Source organism: Pleurodeles waltl, chromosome 10 (genome assembly GCF_031143425.1).
Source record: "Pleurodeles waltl isolate 20211129_DDA chromosome 10, aPleWal1.hap1.20221129, whole genome shotgun sequence".
NCBI lineage: Eukaryota > Metazoa > Chordata > Amphibia > Caudata > Salamandridae > Pleurodeles > Pleurodeles waltl.
Window position 1 is genome coordinate 241313734 of NC_090449.1, and position 23659 is coordinate 241337392.

The 23659-nt window shown below is 51.1% G+C and overlaps 1 protein-coding gene across 1 annotated transcript in view; it reads right to left on the minus strand.

Moving 5' to 3' along the window:
* CRYM (crystallin mu) overlaps nucleotides 1–22844 on the minus strand; it is a 204087-nt gene extending 181243 nt beyond the window's left edge. The window contains exon 1 of the mRNA XM_069210290.1: nucleotides 22600–22844. Coding sequence (XP_069066391.1) covers nucleotides 22600–22766 — 167 coding nt within the window. The 5' untranslated portion in view covers nucleotides 22767–22844. The remainder of the gene's footprint in view (nucleotides 1–22599) is intronic.
* Between the last annotated feature and the right edge of the window lie 815 nt (nucleotides 22845–23659).

Below are 23659 nucleotides of genomic sequence, written 5' to 3' on the forward strand. Positions count from 1 at the left end.
ATGTGTGTGATGCTTGCGTGAGTGCCTGTGGGATGTGTGGTGCTTATGTTTGCCTGAGCTTCCCTTGTGTGTTGACGTGTGTGCATGCTGGTCTGTAGGTGTGCGGGCACCCCTCCCACGTTGGGAGGCTATCTCCAGCTGAGCCTCTGGCGTCTTCTGGCTCCAGCGGTGAATGTCCTCCCATCTTTTTCGGCAGTGGGTGCTCTGTCTGTGGTAGACCCCCAGGGTCCGGACGTCCTTGGCAATGGCACGCCGAATATTTTTTTTCTGGTGGGCGCTGACCTACATGAAATATACAGGGGAAAAAGAGAAGTTATTACCAACTACACCGTCAAACTGATTGGCCCCCATCCCTACCCTTGCCATGTGGCACATGCATTCACCGTCTTTAATGAACGCAGCACTCTCCCCGCTTCCTTCTTACATCCGGCCCTCTCCACACAGGCATAGCCCATACAACATGCTCCCTGTGTACTTACCTGTTTGTCTGGAGGACCGTAGAGTAGCATGTACTGGGGGAGGACCCCATCCACGAGTTTCTCCAACTCCTCCAATGTGAAGGCAGGGGCCCTTTCCCCAGACACTTGAGCCATTGTCTCTTCCAGACCGAGGTCACAGCAGCACTTGCAGTGTAGGTCCTCTCCTGTCGAAGATCAGGTATCGAGTGATTGAACAGATAGAAAATGGCGGTCACGTCCGCGGCGGTGCGTACCGTCACCGCCGGCGTACATAGTCATTGGCTCCTGGGATCCATAGGGTCCAATGTTAACCAATGCAGCATTGCGCCGCGGTCTTCGACCGCCTACTGCGACGGTGTACAACGCCAGCGCAGTTACCTCACATCCTATTGTCCCACTTTAGAGGTCAGGCAGCCGCCATTTCAGGGGCCCACATGGCTTCATTTTCAACTGCGTCACACATACCTAGGCCTAGACTCCGTTTGTGTATGAATGGTGTTCTGTGTAAACTGTGGGTACGTACCTCTGAGTTGTTTGACTCTGTGCTCGCTGTTGTCCTTCATAGGCACCGTCCGCTGGGACATGTGAGGAGATGGCGGCATCCTCCGGTGTACCGACCGTTGGTGGACCTGTCGACAATGGAGGAGCGACATGTGATTATCACATACAGGCTTGACCATGCCACAATCCAGGAACTGTGTACCCAGTTGGAGCCAGACCTGATGTCAGCAATCCGCCATCCCACAGGAATCCCCCCTCAAGTGCAGGTGCTGTCAGTGCTCCATTTCCTTGCAAGTGGGTCTTTTCAAACAACAGTGGCCATAGCATCAGGGATGTCCCAGCCTATGTTTTCCAACGTATTGTCCAGAGTGTTGTCTGCCCTTCTGAACACATGCGGAGCTACATCGTTTTTCCTCAGGTGGAGGATTTGCCTACAGTGAAAGGTGATTTCTATGCCCTGGGACACATCCCCAACATCATAGGTGCCATTGATGGGACACCCATGTGGCTTTGATCCCCCCCCCCCCACAGGAGTGAACAGGTGTACAGAAACCGGAAGAGTTATCATTCGATGAATGTACAGATGGTATGTTTGGCAGACCAGTACATCTCCCATGTGAATGCCATGTTCCCAGGCTCAGTGCATGACGCCTACATCCTGTGGAATAGCAGCATCCCTTATGTCATGGGGCGACTCCAGAGGCACCAGGTGTGGCTATTAGGTGAGCACCTGGAAGCAAGACAGTGGGAAGGCTTGTCTGGGTCTGGGGATATCCCTCCAGGTTAGTGCGTGTCTAACAGTTGTCCCTCGCCATTTGCAGGTGACTCTGGTTACCCCAACCTGTCATGGCTACTGACCCCAGTGAGGAATCCCAGGACAAGGGCAGAGGAACGCTACAATGAGGCCCATGGGCGAACTAGGAGGGTGATCGAGCGGACCTTCGACCTCCTGAAGGCCAGGTTCCGGTGCCTCCATATGACAGGTGGATCCCTATTCTACTCACCAAAGAAGGTGTGCCAGATCATCGTGGCCTGCTGTATTCTTCACAACTTGGCTTTGCGACGACAGTTGCATTTTCTGCAGGAGGATGGTCCAGATGGCGGTGTTGTGGCAGCTGTGGAGCCTGTGGACAGTGAAGACGAGGAAGCAGAGGAAGAAGACATGAACAACAGGGACTCAGTGATCCAGCAATATTTCCAGTGAGACACAGGTAAGAGTGAAGACCTGCCTACTACATGTACTTTAACACTACTACCTCTCTACTGTCTGTCGTTTTCACCCAGTGTATGGTCACTGAGTTGTCACTTTCCCTTACGATTTCACAGATGTTGGTCCCACTGTGTGACATCTGCTTAGATTCCTCATGGACTAGAGCTGTGTGACATAGGTATGTTGACATTACAATTGAAAGAGCATTTTGTCACTGTAATTGCTAATACACTATTTCGAAATCACAGACAGACTCCAGATTGTTTTGTGCTTTAAGTGTGCTTATTTAAGTGCTCAATATTGGAGGGGGTAGTAAAATGGTGAGGGGTGATGGCGGAGGAATGTCCATGGCAGAGTCCAGTCTATTAGTCTAACAGGTGCATTGCCTATATGGGCATAGGAAGTGGAGCTGGGCCTGTTTAAGGATGGACAGGGTGACAAAGTGGGACAGTAGGATGACAATCAGGGTGGTCTCATTTCCTGGCGGGGTTTTGGCATTGTGCTCTGTCTTTGTCCTGGATCTCAGGGACTGTTTGCGGGGTGGTTCTCCCTCTGCAGGGGGTGGGGTGCTGGTGTGGTAGTCCTGTGGCGGGGCGTCCTGTCCACTAGTGCCGGCGGAGGTAGTGGGCAGTTCATCGTCCATGCTAGTGTCAGGGGCCCCTTGTAGTGCCACAGTGTCCCTCCTGGTGTTGACGAGTTCCTTCAGCACCCCTACGATGGTGCCCAGGGTGGAGCTGATGGTTCTGAGTTCCTCCCTGAAGCCCATATACTGTTCCTCCTGCAGGCGCTGGGTGTCCTGAAACTTGGCCAGTACCGTTGCCATCGTCTCCTGGGATTGGTGATAGGCTCCCATGATGGAGGAGAGGGCCTCGTGGAGAGTGGGTTCCCTTGGCCTGTCCGCCCCCTGTCGCACAGCAGCCCTCCCAGTTCCCCTGTGTTCCTGGCCCTCCGTCCCCTGGACCGTGTGCCCACTACCACTGCCCCCAGGTCCCTGTTGTTGTTGGGGTGGTGGGTTAGCCTGGGTTCCCTGTAGTGGTGGACACATAGCTGATTGACGTGTCCTGGGGATGGAGGTATGGGCCCGCTGGGTGGGTGCTGTGCTGGTGTTTCCGGAGGGGGTAAGGTCTGTGGTGGTCTGTGACTGGGTGATGGGCTGGGCTGGTCATCTAGATCCAGTTGGACAGAGCTGCTGTCATCACTGTGCGCCTCTTCTGTTGGGGGTGTGGACATGTGTGGACCCTCCTGTCCGGTGACGTTGGATAGGGGTCCTGCAGGGGTATAAAAGGATGGTTATTACATCTGTGTGTCATGGTGTGCAATGGGTGGGTGACGGTGTACCCCAGTGCTTGCATTCCTGTGTGGGATCTTGTGTGATGATGGTTTAGGGGGTTGTATGGGTATGTACAGTGGGCATGCTTTAGTGATGGGTGTCCATGCTTTGTTGATGCATGCAGGGCTTGGTGTTGGGATGGGTGGTTTGTGATGTTGGGACATATGTGAGGAGTTGGAGTGCTGGGGGTGAGGATGAGGGTTGGGTTATGTGCTGGCATGCAGGTAGGGTGGGGGATGTAATAGTTAAGATTTGTCTTACCAGAGTCCATTCCTCCAGCTACTCCTGCGAGGCCCTCAGGATGCAGAATCGCCAAGACCTGCTCCTCCCATGTTGTTAGTTGTGGGTTAGGAGGTGGGGGTCCGTCGCCAGTCCGCTGAACCGCCAGGTGGTGTCTTGAGACCACGGAATGCACCTTCCCCCGTAGGTCGTTCCACCTCTTCCTTATGTCCTCCCGATTTATTGGGTGCTGTCCCACTGCGTTGACCCTGTCCACTATTCTTCGCCATAGCTCCATCTTCCTTGCAATGGAGGTGTGCTGCACCTGTGATCCGAATAGCTGTGGCTCTACCCGGACGATTTCCTCCACCATGACCCTGAGCTCCTCCTCCGAGAACCTGGGGTGTCTTTGCCGTGCCATGGGGTGGTGCAGGTGATGTGTGGTGTGGAGTGTGTGGTGATAAGTGTGCTGATATGTAGTGGTGTGTTGTGTGAGGTGCGTGGAAGTTCTGTGGGTGATAGTGTTGTGTGCCTGTGGATGCTGTTGTTCTTGCTGGTGCTGTCTCTCTCTGGCCTTCTTTCGGAATTTTTGGTAGTAGGGATTTGTGGGTGATGTGGGTGTGTGTTTTATATTGTAATGGGTGTGTGGGAGTGGTGTGTGTATGTGTATCAGGTGTGTGTATTTGTAATTGTCCAATGTGTTAGTGTTTTGTAAGAGTGTGTGTATTTTGAGCACGGCGGTGTGTACCGCCAATGGAATACCGCGGTTGAAAGACCGCCGCGTGGATTTGTGTGTCGCGATAGTGTGGGCGTATTTCTGATGGCATGACGGTGGAGGGATTTTTTTCTCCAGTTTATCAATGACCTTTGGTGTGGCGGACTTGTGTGGGTGTCTGAATTTTGGCAGATTCCGTGCTGTGGGTCATAATAGCTGTGGCGGAATTCCACGGCCGCGGCTGTGTGTTAGCGGTCTTCTGCACAGCGGTAAGCAGCTTTTACCGCCAATGTTGTAATGAGGGCTTTAGGTCTTGTTGGATGGAATACTCCGTTACAAACATGACGAATATCCCGTCCCTTGTATTTTGATCGCCATAACATATAATGGGATCGTGATATGGCGGATGGGATATCCTTCACTTTGTGACAGAGTATTCACCTCAGCCAAAATCTAAATGAAGCCCAAAGTTTTGTTTTTTCCGACCTGAGCAAGGGGAGAATTGTAGTTTGTGAAAAGAGTCGCTGGCCATGAGCATTTGTACATGCTCATACATATGCCGAAAAACTGATTCTGAAAATCTTAAGAAAAGGAGACGGATTAGTACAAAGGGAGATGGGTGATCGCGGTAGCTAGGCTTAAAGAGAAGTTGGTTGAGGCAACAAAGTGGCTCTGTTTGGGGGTAGGATGGGCACAGGAAGGACACCAAGTTGCTTGCTGATATGTTTCAGTTGGCACTTGGATAACTTCTTACAGTAACCTGTGATTTTCATGCGTCCGACCACCTGTATATGTGCTGCTAGCGTGTGAGTGACTAGGATTGTAAGTGAGTCTTTATACTTTGTGAGAAAGTGAGAAATAGAGAAAGTCTAGTGTGAGACGGAAGGGTCTACCATAGGACCCATACTGTGAATGAATGGGTGAAGGAAAAACAAATAATTGCCTTTAGTGTGCCGTTTGGTTAGCGTTCCATGCTTTGGTGATAAACCCACTTAGTATGTTAATCTTCATGAGTCACAGCTTTATTCAAATACAGATTAGCTATTTTCTACAATAGAGAGAGCATGTGCTGGTGTTTATTTCTTCAGTCATTCAAAGAATCTCACTACATTAAATACATTGATTAGTTAAAAAATGAAATCCAGATAAATCATCAGCAAGATTAAGAAGTTTAAAAACCTTTGAGTTAAAAAGCACGTGCTATTTTCATTAAAATTATCCAGTGGGTTAAATTAAATTTAGCTGAATATACTAAAATTTTACAATTGTCCAACCAGACATTCCATATAGTTATAAGTAATTCCAACACCTTTTCCTCTCTTTTACTCCTGAGGTGGTAAAACGATAAATAGCAATGCAGACCATATCAGGTTATAAAAGCTGTAAATGATAAATTGCTCCCTTGCACATGCTAATGTTTTGAAAACTAAGGATTGGAATTAATACAACCCTTCGGTACTCTTTGTATAATTCACAGTATAAAAACATATGCAGTTGTGTTTGCACTGACCAAGAATCACATGGACAGGTAATAAATCCCTGGGGCTATATGCCTTTGATGGATAAGCAACCAAAATATGGGCCATCCACAGGCGAAACCTCATCAAATAAAATCTATGGTGTCATGGGACAGCTAACAGATAAGGTTCACTTTTCAGGGAAGTACATAATGGAAGATATGCTGCAACCATACCTTTCCCCAAATTACACTTCCATCTGTCCTCAATCATTTTTACACGGAGTTCATTTTTAATTACTTCAGCCTGTTTAGTTATAGACCTAGGATTAACAAACAGATCTAATCTATTAGTGCTGCCCAACATTTCCTTACAGGCCTTCAGGAATCTTCCTCCCCCCAAGGATCACACAAAGAGCCTTGGTTTCTGGCTCGACCCCCTTTTAACCATGGAACAGCAGTCTAAAAAAACTCTTCTTCCTGCTTCGGTCAACTGAGAACTCTCAGGAAGATTCTAAATCTTCTTCCCCCTCTGGCCGGAAGAATTCTTGTTCAATCTATGATACTTTCTCGGTTTGATTACTGCAACTCCCTCTTCCTTAGTTCACCAGAATATGTTGTAAAGAAACTTAAGGTCGTGCAGAATGCGGCCGTCAAGCTTTTTAATAACTTACCAAGACACCACTCTGCCAAGCCAGCTCTAGCTGCACTTCACTGGCTACCGATAAAATAACGGATTCACTTTAAAGCTTTATGCATGGCCCATAAAGCCCTGGATAATAAAGGTCCTCTTTTCTTCAGACAAAGCATTTTCTTTCATGTTCCCACCAGAACGTTAAGGTCCTCCACCTCCCGGCTAGTACACATAGAACAGTTTAAGAGGTCTTGGTGGGGTGGTAACTCCTTCTCCGTCAAAGCAACACGTCTTTGGAATGCTCTTCCTCTAGAGCTTCGGCAAGAACCATCAGAACGTCTGTTTTTGAAAAAATTAAAAACTGTCCTCTTTCCGAGCTAATCCCTCTGGTAGTTTATATTTTTGTCACAGTGGCTGTCACGCTCCTTCAAGCGCTGGGAGGCCCTAGGGTAGCCATGCGCTTTACAAATCTCAAAAACTAAACTAAACTAAACTAAACTAAACATGTATAAAACCCACGTGCACCTCTGCACCCCTTCCAGTTTCATACAATCCAGGATCACTGACTGAGTGAGGACTGCTTCTGATCTAATCCACGAGGACATCCAGAGAGAATAAGGGGCTAAATTAATCATGTCCTCAATAAAAGGGAATCCCAGTTCCTCAAGAGGAATAATGGCAGGTACACTATTGGGGAATGAAAGTAAGCTACTCAAAAATGTATTTTCCCTTATTTGCAGAGATATAGCAATTGATGTAGGCCTTGCCTTATAAATTGTGGTGATTGGTTTAAGTGTGGTACAACCCAACTTGGTGATACATTTGTGTGATTCAATTTGCTCTCATTGTCAAAGGGAATTTCAAAGTACGTGAATGTGGTTACACAGTTGAGATGCGTGCTTTCAATATAAAACCGGGGGACCCTACTCCTAGAGCGACCACACACTATAGTAGAAGGTTTTGCTCTTTTAGTGGCCAGACCCAGCAATGTCATGAACTCCATAAAGGTATTTAGCAATTTTAAAGCCCTCTCCCTGTTCTAGCTATAAAGACACAGTCATCAGCGTACATTAACACTGGTTGTGGTCTGCCACCAATCTTGGGAAGGTCTGCCTTTTCATCTGCTAGAGCTTCCTCTAGGCCATTTACACAAAAAGTAAACAAAAAAGGAGCCAAGACACACCCTTAACTGACCCCCTTCCCTATCTTGAAGAAACAAGTGCATTCCTCCTCCAGCCCATATCTGATCTTAGCTTCCACATCACTATGGAGTTATGCCAACAAGTGCACTAATTTAGGATTAGCCCCTTGCTTGATCAGCATTGCCCATAATTTACTTCTGACCACATTATCAAATGCCGCAGTTAAATCCATAAACACCAAATATAAGCATCCTTGCCCCCACATACTTTTCTCTTAGCAAATGAAGGGTCAAACATTGATCAACTGTCCCCATCGTCCTCCGAAAACCATACTGTGCCTGAGAAATAATATTGTTATCGAATGCCCACACTTCCAAGCCATCCAAAAGAATTCTGCCAAAAATATTAGCTGTAGCGTCAATCAATGAAATAGGGCAAAAGCACACAGGATCTTTCTAATCCCCATTTTTTAAAATTGGGACAAAAATAGCTTTGGGCCAAGCTGAGGGAGGGGCAGAGGTTACAGTAGCTCTAAAAACATTAACCAAAATCGAAGCCCATAAATCTAGATTGTTCTAGAAAAGATCAACAGGGATGCAATCTAGCACTGGGCCCTTATTTGGGGGTGAACAATTAAAAGCCAATATCACATAACTCAGATGTATAGCCACTTCCTCACTGTTAGGATTTTCTAATCCATCTAACACCAATTTTGTACGTTCATCCACAATACATGAATAGATCCTTGTAAAGTGAGTAATCCAGCTATGTTCTTAAATGTGAACCTCAATTCCCTTAGTTGAGTCTGTGTTAAAGAAAGGATTGGTAACTACTTTATAGAATTGTGTCCCATCATTTGCAACAGAGGCATCCACTATTTTATCCCACGCCTCTTCTCTAATCATCTTCTTCCTTAATGAAATTGCATTCTTATATTGGACTCTACACTTTGTAACTTCAATCTGATTCCTTGGGGTGGTCTTTAAGGCCAGTATAAGTTTAACATGGGCACGTGTACATGGTTTGTCAAACCATTTAACTGGTTTGTTTCGGCAAGGCTGAGTTGATATAGTTAAATAAACCTTAACAGATGCTCAGAGATCTGTGAATGTTCCCAAAACCTGAGCTGGTAGGAATTTTGTGTTTAGACACTGTTCACATTTTGCCAGATAACTACTGACTACAGAGGGTAGGAGAGCCTTTAGATCCACATTTTGCCATTTGCATTGCACACCTTCATTCTTATTATATTCAACGGAACATCCCAGTCCCTGCTCTCTCACTCTCCGATATCTGTTGTAAATTGTAAGAACCAGTGGGTTATGATCACTTAAACCACTGGTAATTAATTACCTGAAAGGCTCCCATTTTATTAAGCCACAACTTTGACATCATTATAAGCTCAATTACTGAGCCACGCCCTCTCCCAGTAAAGGTTACATCAGGGGCAGTATGGTTAGGTGAGATATCACTTATCAGTACTAAATCATAAGACCTCATAAGATTGTTTAAATTATCCCCCACAGGGGTTATGAGTTAAGTTAGAGTAATTACTACGATCCTCACAAACTCCCCCACAGACCTTATGGTCTCCTAAGGTACAGAGGGAGATATTGAAATCCCCACCCCACACAATTATATAATCCTTATTCATATTGCATACGATTTCCTCAATAACCTTAGCAAGGGAGTGTATAAAATCAACATTAGAACTCAGGAAATTATTGTGATAAAAATTAACTATTAGCATTGTCAGGCTGCCTGTCAAAAATAATACTACTAACTGGTAATAGGGAGAGTCAGTCGGGTGTTTAACCACTTTAGCTCCTAAAGAAATATTAATCAAAGTCATTAATCCCCCACTACTTTGTCCGGCAGGTGTCCCTTTTTTCGAGAGTTATAATTGATTGAAAGCCGTTGATATATACATCTGTATTGGCCCATGTTTCTTGTAAGCAGACTACCTGCTTATTCTTTTATCAAAGTAAGCCAGTTATTATTTGTATATTTCTCCCCGATACTGCCCACTTGCAGAATAACATCTGCAATCATACGCTGAACTCCCTCCGACCTCTGCATATTGTGTAATGGAATCTCTCCCTAGTATATAAGAGCTCCTACACTCTGATTCCAACAGAGGTGGTTTAAGCAGTTTCTCCCCAGCCTTATTACCCTCCATACCGTCACTCGTGTAACCACTGTTTGAGGAACTGTAATTGGTCCCATCCTTTTTAGTGCTGGGAGTATAATTCACAATTGTCAAGTTGGTTGTGTCAGAGGGCCCATCACTCTCCCCAAGTCAGTCTACCTCTTCCAGAGGGGTATCCAAAGGGCCATAGCGATTCTAAGTGGGCACCGCAAAATGAAGGGTTTCCCCCATCCGGGTATGCTCGTCTCAATTAGGCTGATAAAAATACCCCAAGGGACAACCTGTATGTTAGAGACTTGCTCCTGCTGGGTTCCAAACTGGTTCAGAATCCATGCTACCTGTCCAGGATTTCTAAAATTAACCATCACACAATCACCAGGGAGTCGCTTCTTAGTTTGGCCTACCCACGGAACCCTCCTCACTCCAATAATACCATTCAAGAGAGACTCTGTTGATGCACCCACCACTGGGTTTTTAAACCAATAAGCCACCTTGTTTTGTAGTTGATGATCCTGCTTTATAGTTGTGTGGGATAACACAGGGACATTTTTTAACACGACTACATAAGGAGTACATTGCGGAGGGAGCTGCAATACATGTGCATTTCGGCTCTTAGAAAATTGATCAGCCTCGGATCTCTGTGATCCTTCACTCTCAAAGCCCCTGACCCTCCCTGAGCTTCCTAAGGGTACAGCTAAAGGCTTCTCAGGCAACTCATTAGTACTGACTAATCGATCCATGGTGATATATTTTGGCTGAGTGGGCGCTCTCGGTCTAAATTGAACATCCCTACTTTGTCTGGCCCCACGAAAGTCTACTGATGGAGCCAAAAAACGGCTCTCCTTGCCCGCCCCTAATTTCGGATGGGTGATGTGTTAAGTTTCACAGAAAACAAAAGATGTTTTAGAGTGGAGTCAATGCTGTTCAGTGTACCAAGCAAGGGTTCAAGTGCTTTCTACAATATAGCCTCAACCAATCCTCCATCCAAGCAATTGCCCTCCAGGTGCTGGGATCCCATTGGACCCTCTAGATATCTCTGACCTGTAGCCTGTGTCTGATGCGTCTGGGGGATGACCTTATCAGACCCATTGAATTTAGAACCTTTCATCTTAGTCATGCCACAATTCGGAGGAGGAGCGGGCTTCTTCGGTTTAGTGGGTGGCGAGACAAGTTAATTGTTTTTATCATTAATAGTCACATCAGCACCACCAATAACACCACCAGAAGAAATATCCAATTTCCCCTGTAAAATGCACCCATTGAGTAGGCTAGGAATGTTGCTCTTATTCCTTTCCTTCACTACCTCCATAGGACCCCCACCTACCGCCCCTGGCAAAGTCTGGTGGCTGCTGTCCTTCGGTATGGAATGCAGAAGGGAAATAAATAACTTCCTAGCAGCACCCAGTCTCTCCTCAACCGATTCAATTTTGGTGTTTTGGGCAGACAAAGCTGTAGTGAGGAAAGACGCGATGGAGACCGTAGACTTTGTCTCTTTATGAAGGCAGAACTAGCAGTCGCACTCACTTTTGCCCATTATACTGATGTGAATGTAGTTAAATCAACTACCAGGAAAGTCCTATGGCTTGGGGGCCCAAAATAAATAAAAAACAAGAAGGGGGGGCCCAGCCCAGGCTCGTCGCGGGAACAGCTGAGTGTCCTTTAAGTGCCTCCAGGCGCGAGTGTGAGGTGGCAGCCCTCCTTCTACCAATATGCTTTTGGGAGATGTGGTTTCAGGTTCCCCCCGCTCTTCTGAGTGCGTGTCCCGTTTATTTGTTATACCTCACAAGGTAAAGCTGGAGATGGGAATGGAGCCGGGCAGGGGTGTATCTATCATTAGGGCAGTCCCAGGGCTGACTGCACTCCAATTATGGATGCTTTTACTACCCAACTGGCTGGCAGGTTGCATAGCCCTTACATGCACCACTAATGACTGAACCAGTTTGTGTGGAGTATCTGTGTGCACCATAAACCACTGTGGCTTTCTAGTTAGTAAGATAAATTGGAATTTCTCTCTTTAGGTGAGGCTTAATAGGAGGCTACGTAGAAATAGAGATCTCAGAGTAAGACTAGCAAGGGGTAAATAATTGAGGGTATGTAATAAATATGTGATAATTGAGGTATGTCATATATATGTTCTTTATAATTGTATATTGATTGAAAGTGATTGTACAAATTATTTATACTGTTTAATAACAAGCATTGGCTAAGCCAATAAACCACGCCTTTGAGACATTTCGACATGTCCGCAGCATCAACACTATTTTATGGATGTGAATGTGCTATTATCCATGCAGAGACACGGATGCCATGTTTTTTTATTTACTGATCTGAGAGGGACCAGTAACACAATAAGTTGGAAAGATGCACACGAGCAAGAAAGCAAGCTTGAAGGAGGCAGGGAATTTTGGTGGGGGGAGAGAAGCCAATGAGAGAGAGCTTTGAATATAAGGGAAACAGGAACATGGAGCTCGGAGTGGGCATGGGTACGAGAAACACACGACATAGAGAGCTGAAGAGCACATGTACTATCATGAAGTGGTTAGGCAAAAAGAAAAAGTAGTTCCATAAAAATGAGCAGTGGAAGGATGAAGTCAGCCAATAAGAGAGGTGGTAGAGAGGCTATGTCCCTTGGAGCAACAAACAAAACATGAACAAGCTGGGGCAAGGAAAGCCCTTGAATGAGAAGGAAGCAAATCTGAGTGAGAATAAACCCAACAAAGTTTAAGAAACGGGCAGGGAGTAAACCACAGTAAATTATTCATAATCCCACAATAGGGTGGTCATTCTGACCTCGGCGGTAAAAGGCGCCTACCGCCGGTCAGAAATCCTCCATAATCCCGCAGCGGTCGCGGAAACCCGCCACGGTCATTCTGACCCGCAGCAGCCAAACCTCCGAAAATCCGACAGCCACAACAGACCGCCAGACCAGCGGTCGGCGGAAAAGTGGAGGTGACAAAACCTCCACCGTCACGCCAACAGAAATACGCCCATGCCATTACGACCCACGAATCCACGCGGCGGTCTTTCCAACGCAGTTTTCCATTGGCGGGACACACCGCTGCGGTCAGAATACACACAAACGAACAAAACTCAGCCACATTGGCCGATTTAAATTCCACACACCTGATACACATACACACACCACTCCCACACACACAATACAATATAAAACACACACCCACATCACCCACAAACCCCTACGACCAAAAATTCAGAAAGAAGGCCAGAGCGAGACACCACCATCCACAAACTAGCAGCCACAGCCACTCAACACCATCACCCACACAATATCCACACACAAAACAACACACACCACCACACTCAACACACTTAACTACACATACTCCACCCCACACATCATACACACCACCCCATGGCACCCCAAAGACACCCCCGCTTCTCAGACGAAGAACTCAGGGTCATGGTGGAGGAAATCGTTCTGGTAGAGCCCCAGCTGTTCGGCACACAGATCCAATACACCAGCATTGCCCGGAGGACGGAGCTATGGCAGAGGATTGTCGACAGGGTCAACGCTGTGGGACAGCACCCCAGAAATCGGGAAGACATCAGGAAGCGATGGAACGACCTACGGGGGAAGGTGCGTTCCATGGTATCCAGGCACAACATCGCCGTGCAGAAGACTGGCGGAGGACCCCCACCTCAACCCCCACAATTTACAACATGGGAGGAGGAAGTCTTGAACATCCTGCATCCTGACGGCCTCGCAGGAGTCGGCGGAGGAATGGATACTGGTAAGTTGAAGCTTCACTACTGCTTCCCCCCCACCTGCATGCCAAATCATACCCCAACCCTCACCCCCATCCTCGAACCCCACCCTCACCCCCACCCCCATCCTCACCCCCACCCTCACCCCCACCACCATCCTCACCCCCACCACCATCCTCACCCCCACCCCCAGCACACCTATTCCCTGCCAATGTCTCACCATCACAACCCACACATCCCAAAACCTAGGCCTGCATGCGTCCACTAAGCATGGACACCCATCACCAAAGCATGCCCAATGCATATACACATCCCCCCCACAAGCCACCCTCACCAAAGCCCCCACACACGAATGCCAGCACTTGGGGACACGGGAACCCACAGATACACCCATATGCCACACATTGAAACTATAACCATACCTCTATACCCCTGCAGGACCCGACCGTCAACACACCGCCGCGGAGGGCCCAGAATTCTCCACACCCCCCACCCAAGAGGCCGTCAGCGATGACAGCAGCTCTGTCGACCTGGACACCGATGACCAGCCCGGACCATCGGGGACCTCTGGACAGTCGGTTCCCCTCACACAGGCACAGGCCACTACAGACCCAAACCCCTCTGGGAACACCAGCACAGCTCCCACCCAGCGGGCCCATGCCTCTGTCTCCAGGGCGCGTCAATCTGCGGTGTGCCTACCACTACAGGGCACCCAGGATAACCCACCACCCCAACAACAACAGGGACCTGGGGGCAGTGGTAGTGGGCACACCGGCCAGGGGGCAGAGGCCCAGGGAAACAGGGCAACTCGGAGGGCAGCTGTGCGACAGGGGGGGGACGGGCCCAGGGAACCCACTCTCCACGAGGCCCTCACCACCATCATGGGAGCATACAACCGCTCCCAGGAGACGATGGCGACGGTACTGGCCCGGTTCCAGGAGATCCAGGTACTGCAGGAGGAACACTATCGGGGGTACAGGGAGGACATCAGAGCCCTCACCTCCACCCTGGTTACCATGGTCGGGCTGCTGCAGGACCTCATCAACACCAGGACGGACACTCAACAACAACAAAGGGCCCCTGCCACTAGCCTGGACCAAGAACAGCCAACCACCTCTGCCGGCGCTAGTGGACAGGAGGCCCCCGCACAACAGCAGCCCACCAGACCCCCACCTCCTGCAGGAGAAGAACCACCCCGCAAGAGGGCCCTGAGATCTCGCAAGAAGACAGAGTAGGATGTCAAGACCCCCGCCAGCAAAGGATACCACCTGATGTCATCCCACTGTCCCACATTGTCACCCTGTCCATCCTTGAACTGCCCATGCTCCATCTCTCCACAGGCCTCTGGACAATGCACCTGTGTGACTGTTACTCTGGACTCTGCCATGGACATTCCTTCACCATAGCCCCCACCCACTTGAAACCACCCATCCCATTTTGAGCACTGAAATAAACACCTATTTTGCACAAAACTATCTGGAGTCTGGCTGTGATTTCAAAATATTGTAATTGACATGACAGTGCAAATATGTCCTTGTACATAGTGAAGTCAACAAACAGCTGCCACAAAGCTGTAGTCCATGGGGAAACGAAGCACAGGACTCGTAGTGGGGACCCCAGATCTGAAATAGGGAGGGAAAAGCCACAACTCAGTCATCATACACTGGGGTAAATAGACAGGCAGCAGAGATGCAGGAGAGTAGTTCAGATTTACTAAATTATCTTTGAATTGTTACCTGTGTCCTATTGGAAGTACTGTTCAATGATTCTGTCCCTGTTGTCTGTTTCAGCCCCGTCGTCTTCCTCCTCGTCACTCTCCACAGGTTCCACCGCTGCCACAACACCACCGTCTCGACCATCCTCCTGCAGGAAAGGCACCTGGCGGCGCAAAGCCAGGTTGTGAAGCATGCAGCAGGCCACGATGATGTGACACACCTTCTTAGGTGAGTACATTAGGGATCCACCTGTCATATGCAGGCACCTAAACCTGGCCTTTAGGAGGCCAAAGGTGCGTTCGATCACCCTCCTAGTACGCCCATGGGCCTCATTGTACCGTTCCTCTGCCCTGGTCCGGGGATTCCTTACTGGGGTCAGTAGCCACGACAGGTTGGGGTACCCAGAGTCCCCCAATAGCCATACACGGTGTCTCTCTAGCTGTTCCATCACGTAAGGGATGCTGCTATTCCTCAGGATGTAGGCGTCATGCACTGACCCTGGGAATTTGGCATTTACATGCGAGATGTACTGGTCAGCCAAACACACCACCTGGATGTTCATGGAATGGTAACTTTTTCTGTTCCTGTACACCTGCTCCCTGTCTCTTGGGGGAACCAAAGCCACATGGGTCCCATCAATGGCACCAATGACGTTGGGAATATGTCCAAGGGCGTAGAAATCACCCTTCACTGCAGCCAATTCGCCCACCTCAGGGAAAATGATGTAGCTCCTCACGTATTTCATCAGGGCAGACAACACTCTGGATAACACCTTCGAAAACATGGGCTGAGACATCCCAGAAGCAATTCCCACTGTTGTCTGAAATGACCCACTTGCCAAGAAATGGAGTACTGACAGGACCTGCACCAGAGGGGGAATCCCTGTGGGTTGGCGGATGGGGGACATCAGGTCGGGCTCCAGCTGGGCACACAGTTCATGTATAGTGGCACGGTTAAGACGGTAGGTCAGGATAATGTGGCGTTCTTCCATTGTCGACAGGTCCACCAGCGGTCGGTACACGGGAGGATTCATCCGTCTCCTCGCCAAACCCAGCGGACAGTGCCTAGGAAGGACAACATGGAGCACACAGTCAAGCAACCCACAGGTATGTACTCACAGCTAGCACAGTAAACGATTCTCTATGCAGTGAATGGCGTGTCTGAGTGGCTATGCAAGGCCTAGGCCTGTGTGACGCAGTTGAAATTGAGCCATGTGGACCCTCGAAATGGCGGCTGCCTGACCTGTGAAGTGTGACAATGGGATGTGAGGTCAATGCGCTGGCGTGGCACACCGCGGCGGTCGAAGACCGCGGCGCGAAGCCGCATTGGTTAACATTGAAGCCTATGGGTTTCAGGAGCCAATGGCGAAGGGCGCCGGCGGTGGCGGTACGCACCGCCGCGGTACGCACCGCCGCGGACGTGACCGCCATTTTCTATCTACTTATCCACTTGCGACTTGAACTTTCACAGGAGAGGACCTATACTGCAAGTGTTGCTGTGACCTCGGTCTGGAAGGGACAATGGCTGCTGCGACTGGGGAAAGGGCCCCTGCCTTCACTGGAGAGGAGTTGGAGAAACTTGTGGATGGGGTCCTCCCCCAGTATGCGCTACTCTACGGTCCTCCAGACCAACAAGTGAGTTTAATTCAATATGGATTTGGGGCCACTGGCTGGCTTGGGGGCCTGGCGGGGGGCCTGGCGGGGATGGGGGGCATGTTGGGCCTGGCGGGGGGCATGGCGGGGGGCCTGGCGGGGATGGGGGGCATGTTGGGCCTGGCGGGGGGCATGGCGGGGGGCCTGGCGGGGATGGGGGGCATGTTGGGCCTGGCGGGGGGCATGGCGGGGATGGGGGGCATGTTGGGCCTGGCGGGGGGCATGGCGGGGGGCCTGGCGGGGATGGGGGGCATGTTGGGCCTGGCGGGGGGCATGGCGGGGGGCCTGGCGGGGATGGGGGGCATGTTGGGCCTGGCGGGGGGCATGGCGGGGGGCCTGGCGGGGATGGGGGGCATGTTGGGCCTGGCGGGGGGCATGGCGGGGGGCCTGGCGGGGATGGGGGGCATGTTGGGGCTGGCGGGGGCATGGCGGGGGGCCTGGCGGGGATGGGGGGCGTTGGGCCACTGGCAACGAAAATGCAGACAAACTTGAACGTGGTATTTCTCCCTCCCTGTACGTGTCACATAGGTCCGCGCCCATGAGAAGATCGGGATTTGGCGTGCCATCGCCAAGGAAGTCCGGACCCTGGGGGTCCACCATCGACGGGGCACCCACTGCCGCAAGAGGTGGGAGGACATCCGCCGCGGGACCAAGAAGACCGCTGAGTCTCTGCTGGGGATGGCCTCCCAACGTAGGCGGGGTGCCTGCCGTCAACTGACCCCCCTGATGTTCCGGATCCTGGCGGTGGCCTACCCTGATTTGGATGGGCGCGTGAGGGCAGCACAGCAGACACAAGGGGGTGAGTCCAAGCATTATCTACTCTGTTGTCACGCAGTGGAGGTGTCTGGGTGGGGGAGGAGGGCTGTGGGTCCCCCTAGGCCAGGGCGATATCTGTAGGCTGGGCACCCCCGTAAGCCCCTGTGTCCCCAGCCACCACCCTCAGTAGTGTGTCAGTACAGCCATCCCTGGGCCGTGTCATCCATGGGTGCAGTTGTCAACTCTAGGCGTGTAGGGCATGTTCCACGGAATGCGTAGCGGACCCCAAGTGCGCAACTTAGTGCAGGGGGCATCTGTGTCTGTTATGTCCGCTAACTGTACCGGAGATCCATGTACTCAATATCCCTTTATTTCTCTCTCCCCCCCCCTTTTTGTTTGTCTTTCTGTGCTTGTGTGCATCAGCATCATCAGGCGGAGGAGAAGTGGCATCGGGGCAGGAGGGAGCTGCATCTCACATGGCCCAGGAGGGCAATGCCACAGAGTCTGACTGGACCAGTGAGACGGAGGGCGAGGGGAGCTCCACAACGGGGACGACTGGACCCTGCAGCGACACGGACACGTCCTCGGAAGGGAGCTCCCTTGCGGGGGTGGCACCATCCGTGCCCCCCGCCATTACAGGTACAGCCGCCACCCAGCGCACCATCTCCGCCCTCCCAGCAGCCCCTCAGCGTTCGCCCCGTGCCCGCTCTGCCAGGAAGCCGGGCATCTCCTTCGCCCCAGGCACCTCAGGCCCTGCCCCTGTTACCCCCGCTGCCCTCAGTGAGGAGGTCATTGACCTCCTCCGAACGCTCATTGTTGGGCAGACTACCCTTTTGAATGCCATCCAGGGGGTGGAGAGGGAGGTTCATCGCAGCAATGCGTACCTGGAGGGCATTCATTCGGGTCAGGCTGCCCATCAGCGATCATTCCAGGCTCTGGCCTCAGCACTGACGGCAGCCATTGTCCCTGTCTCCTGCCTCCCTCTACTAACTCCCTCCTCCCAGTCTCCTGTTCCTCTGCCTGTCCCACCCACACCATCAGACCAGCCTGCACACACCTCAACACCCAAGAGCAGCTCATCCAAACATAAGCACCACAGATCACGCAAACATTCACACACGCAACATTCCGATGCAGACATGCCAACAGTCACTACCACCTCTGTGACCCCCACCTCCTCGTATCCCTTCTCCCTCCCTGTGACGTCTACACTCACACCTCCATTCACCTCACCATCAGCCAGTGTTTCCATCACCAGCACACCCTCCAGTCCAGTCCGCACACGTGCAGTCACCACCCCCACTGCCATTTACACGTCCCCTGTGTCCTCTCCCACTGTGTCTGTCACCCCCTCTTCCACACCACACAAACGCAGCCACCCACCCACCCAACAGCCATCCACCTCACGACAGCCTATCCCTCCTGCACCTGCACCCAAAGACAGCAAACGTGACTCACCTACAACCACATCCTCTCCCTCCACTCCCATTCCCACTGTACCTACCACTCTCCATTGTCCCAAGAAACTCTTCCTCGCCACTGCTAACTTCTTTCCTGACCCTGAGCCCCCCCCTCCTTCTCGTCGGGGTAAGAAGAGCACCTCAGCCACCACCAGCCCTGCAGCCCCCTTGACAAGGGTGCAGGGGTATTGGAGCCCACCAGCCCGCATGTCTGGATCTTCGCCCAGCAGCAAGGGGACAGCCAGCCCACCCCCTGGGAAGAGGAGCAGAAGGCGGAAGGGGCGCCGCAGGAGCCCGGCTTCTACATCCCCCCCGGACACCACCCAGACACAGTCACCAGCCACAGCTCCAAAGGGAGGAAAGGGCCACAGACTCCCGACTAAGGAGGGCAAGGGCAGCAAGTCGGAGAGGTCAGGCTGCAGGCCTGCTGCCCAGGAGGAGCACACCACCCCCATAGCCGCTGGCCAGGGAGGACCCAGCCCAGCTGGCCAGGAGGGCCCCACCACCCACAGCCCAGGTGGGCATTGAAGGAGCACCATCCCCGCTGCCCAGGAGGGCACCACCAGGCAATGAGCAGTTGGCCATAGACCGGCCGCCGTCTCAAGAACCGCTGAACTGGGCCCCGCCGTCTCCAGCACCGCTCCGCTGGGGACCGCCGTCTCAAGAACCGCTGAACTGGGCCCGCCGTCTCAAGCACCGCTGAACTGGGCCCCGCCGTCTCAAGAACCGCTGAACTGGGCCCGCCGTCTCAAGCACCGCTGAACTGGGCCCCGCCGTCTCAAGAACCGCTGAACTGGGCCCGCCGTCTCAAGCACCGCTGAACTGGGCCCCGCCGTCTCAAGCACCGCTGAACTGGGCCCCGCCGTCTCCAGCACCGCTCCGCTGGGGACCGCCGTCTCAAGAACCGCTGAACTGGGCCCCGCCGTCTCCAGCACCGCTCCGCTGGGGACCGCCGTCTCAAGAACCGCTGAACTGGGCCCGCCGTCTCAAGCACCGCTGAACTGGGCCCCGCCGTCTCAAGAACCGCTGAACTGGGCCCGCCGTCTCAAGCACCGCTGAACTGGGCCCCGCCGTCTCAAGAACCGCTGAACTGGGCCCCGCCGTCTCAAGAACCGCTGAACTGGGCCCCGCCGTCTCCAGCACCGCTCCGCTGGGGACCGCCGTCTCAAGAACCGCTGAACTGGGCCCTTCAAGGCAAGGACCGCTGAACTGGGCCCTTCAAGGCAAGAAGCGCTGAACTGGGCCCTTCAAGGCAAGAAGCGCTGAACTGGGCCCTTCAAGGCAAGAACCGCTGGCCCTTTGGCAGACGTGGCAGGGCAGGATCTGTCTCGGGCAGGGCTGCAGGATGTCCTCTGGCCAACATGCCTCCTCCAGTGGCAGTGGAGTCTGTTATGGACTGTTTGGACTGTGGCTTTGCTCTCCCCAGGATGGCCCAGTGGGCAGGCCACCCACTGTATGGACTGTATGGACTGTGGCTTTGCTCTCCCCAGGATGGCCCAGTGGGCAGGCCACCCACTGTATGGACTGTATGGACTGTGGCTTTGCTCTCCCCAGGATGGCCCAGTGGGCAGGCCACCCACTGTATGGACTGTATGGACTGTGGCTTTGCTCTCCCCAGGATGGCCCAGTGGCCAGGCCACCCACTGTATGGACTGTATGGACTGTGGCTTTGCTCTCCCCAGGATGGCCCAGTGGGCAGGCCACCCACTGTATGGACTGTATGGACTGTGGCTTTACTCTCCCCAGGATGGGCCAGTGGTCATGGAGTCCCCTCGTGGATCTGGCGTCGTGTACTCATGTGGCTGAGGTGCCCCCCCTTCCCTTCCCCCTGAGGTGCCTGTCCTATTTTCTTTCTGATGCCCCTGCAGTGTTCTCTCCGTGGAGTTCTTGTCGTGGGACTGGGCCTTGCCCCTTTGCACAGGACCCCTGTGGTCCACGGACAGTGGTTGGACTACATTTAGTAGCTGTATATATTTTGTACATAGTTTATTTATTTATTGGGATTACTGGTGTCCATATTTCAATATATCTGCCCGTTTATGATCTCTTCTTTTGGTCTTTGCATTATTTCGGAGGGGGGGGTTTGTGGGTTGTGACAGTGATCTGTGGGAATGCATTGATGTGTGTGTTGTAGTAGGTGTGGGTGGGTGGGTGTGTGCCGGTACTCTTTTCCCTCCCATGTGTCGTAGGTGCAGTACTCACCGATGTCTTCCGCGCCGCCGGGCGTGCTCCTGGTACAGGAGCAGGTATAGGAGTGCGGGGATGACCTGCAACTCGGGTTCCATACTGCCGGAATCTCGCGTGGAGTGCGTAGTGGTGAGCGTTTTCCCGTCCGTAGTCTGTTTCTGCCGTGTTTTTATCGGCGGTGCTCCCGCCCCGGAAAAGGTGGCGGATTGGTGGGTCGTGATAGGGTGGGCGGTACATTGTCTGCCGCCTGGCTGTTGGCGGGGACCGCCGCGCTGTTTGTTTGTTCCGCCGTGGCGGGCGGAGTGTTAATGCGGCGGGCTGTGTTGGCGGTTCCCGCCAGGGTCAGAATTGCATATTTTGGACCGCCGGCCTGTTGGCGGCTTGGCCGCCGCATTATCACCGACCGCCAGGGTCAGAATGAGGGCCTAGGTCTTTTGCAAACAGACAAATTATGCTATCTGGTAGATTCTACCTAAAATCGGGTTTATAGTATATTTTTAAATATGTGTATTGCCTTTATTAGCATATTATCAAATGAATACACTTGACCTAAATATATACAAACACCTAACTCATAAACCTCACAGACTAAAATATTATTTCAAATATATTAACAATAGGAGCCATAAGTACCGTGCACTTCAAGTTAAGCTGTCTCTCGGGTTATTGATGACGACATAAGGGCATTCTATGGGCGGAATTCCTGGATTTGATACTCTAAATTCATGTTTACAATTATAAACTATTCGTTTCAATAGCACTCAACACAGTAAGATAACCTAATGTATCCAAGTGAAACACTTCTCAATGTTAAAGAAATACAGTTCAAGAATACTGCCATGTGTTTTCCATGAGATCAGCTGTGGTTTAGCTGATAATTCTTTCGATGGCTGGGTTTGTGGATGTGTGTTCTTACGAGAGATGAAGCCAGACCCCTGGCTTGCCTTAATTGCCCTGGGATTGCCAGTACTTCGCTATAATCCACAGAAGAGGATGTGGCGTTATTATTGTCACAACTACCGTCTCTAGCACTAAGGGAACAATTTCGAGTCTCGGCGTCTACTCAATATCCTTGTGATTCTGGGCAAATCAATCTCCCCGTGCCTAAAAGAATGAATGTGACCTTAAGTAATATAACTGGTGCTCGTGCAAATCGCTCCGCTACCTTAGGGTCCAGTCTGTGCTGCATATAAAAAAATAATAATAATAAAGCTGCAGTTTAGACATCTCACTGTGTCCGTGGTGGTGCAGCGCCCAGAATCTCTGCGACTAGTAATAAGCACTCTTACCCGTTGTACTTTGCAACTGGTACGATGGTCCGCAGTGGCTGGACAACTCCCCCTTCAGCGCCGTGGGAGAAATTGGCCAAGGCTCTCTCCAGCTGCTGAATAAGTTCAGGAAACTTTAAAAACTTCTCGACTACTTCGGCCGCTATGAAAACTGGGCTCGCGCTCATGGTAACAGGGTTCACAGCCGCAAAGGATACTTGCTGCGGGTCCTGGTGTAGAACAGGAGAGCGGTCAGCGAGATTCGGCCACACCTCCTGTGCTCTGGGCAGGCGAATCCGCCAATCCCGACCCAAGTTCTGGTAGGTGGAAATCTTTCTAGGCAAAAGATGCGTCTTGCAACCCACAACGCTCTACTGCCCAGGCTTCAGTCATGTGCCTGTCCTGCTCCTGTCACATGCTGCCTTTTGAGCTTGAAAGCTATGAAAGGGCTGAGTCTATTTGGCAGACATTATGTACCATAAAACGTGCAGACCCCCAGAGTTTATAGGAGTGCCGCAGTGCCATTTATTAGCTCATTAAATAACTTTGGGGATGAAACCTTATCTTCGGAAAGCATACCTTAATAGCTAGAAACAATTCGTTTACCTCCAAGAGTGGTTGTAGTTTTTGGAACTAGGGTTGAGGTTTGACCTAGGATGAAGATGGATGTGAGAATCCTAAAAAACTTGTACAGCGTCAGGTCACAGAGTTTTTTGATGCATGTTCTGTATTTTTCTTTTAAAGAATGCCTCCTGTATAAGCATGGTATGCGCTGTATAGAAATAAAACAGGTAACTACCAAATGTGCATGCGTGCCTGGTTATTTCAGATTGATTATTATCTTAACAAAAACAGGTCACACAACCCAGACGTGTTATCTTTTGTCTGTCTGTTAGTGGGCTCTGTTGCTTTCATGTCCAGGCGTTTTAGTCAACAGTACTTTGCATCCTTGGACGTGCTTTTTGTCTTTACTAGCATAAGTATGGGGCCGCAGGACAGCGTATGCATGGAGCATGCACATAACTTGCTCCATTTGTATGCTTCACGCCACACCACACGGCTTCAATTATAACATAACAGT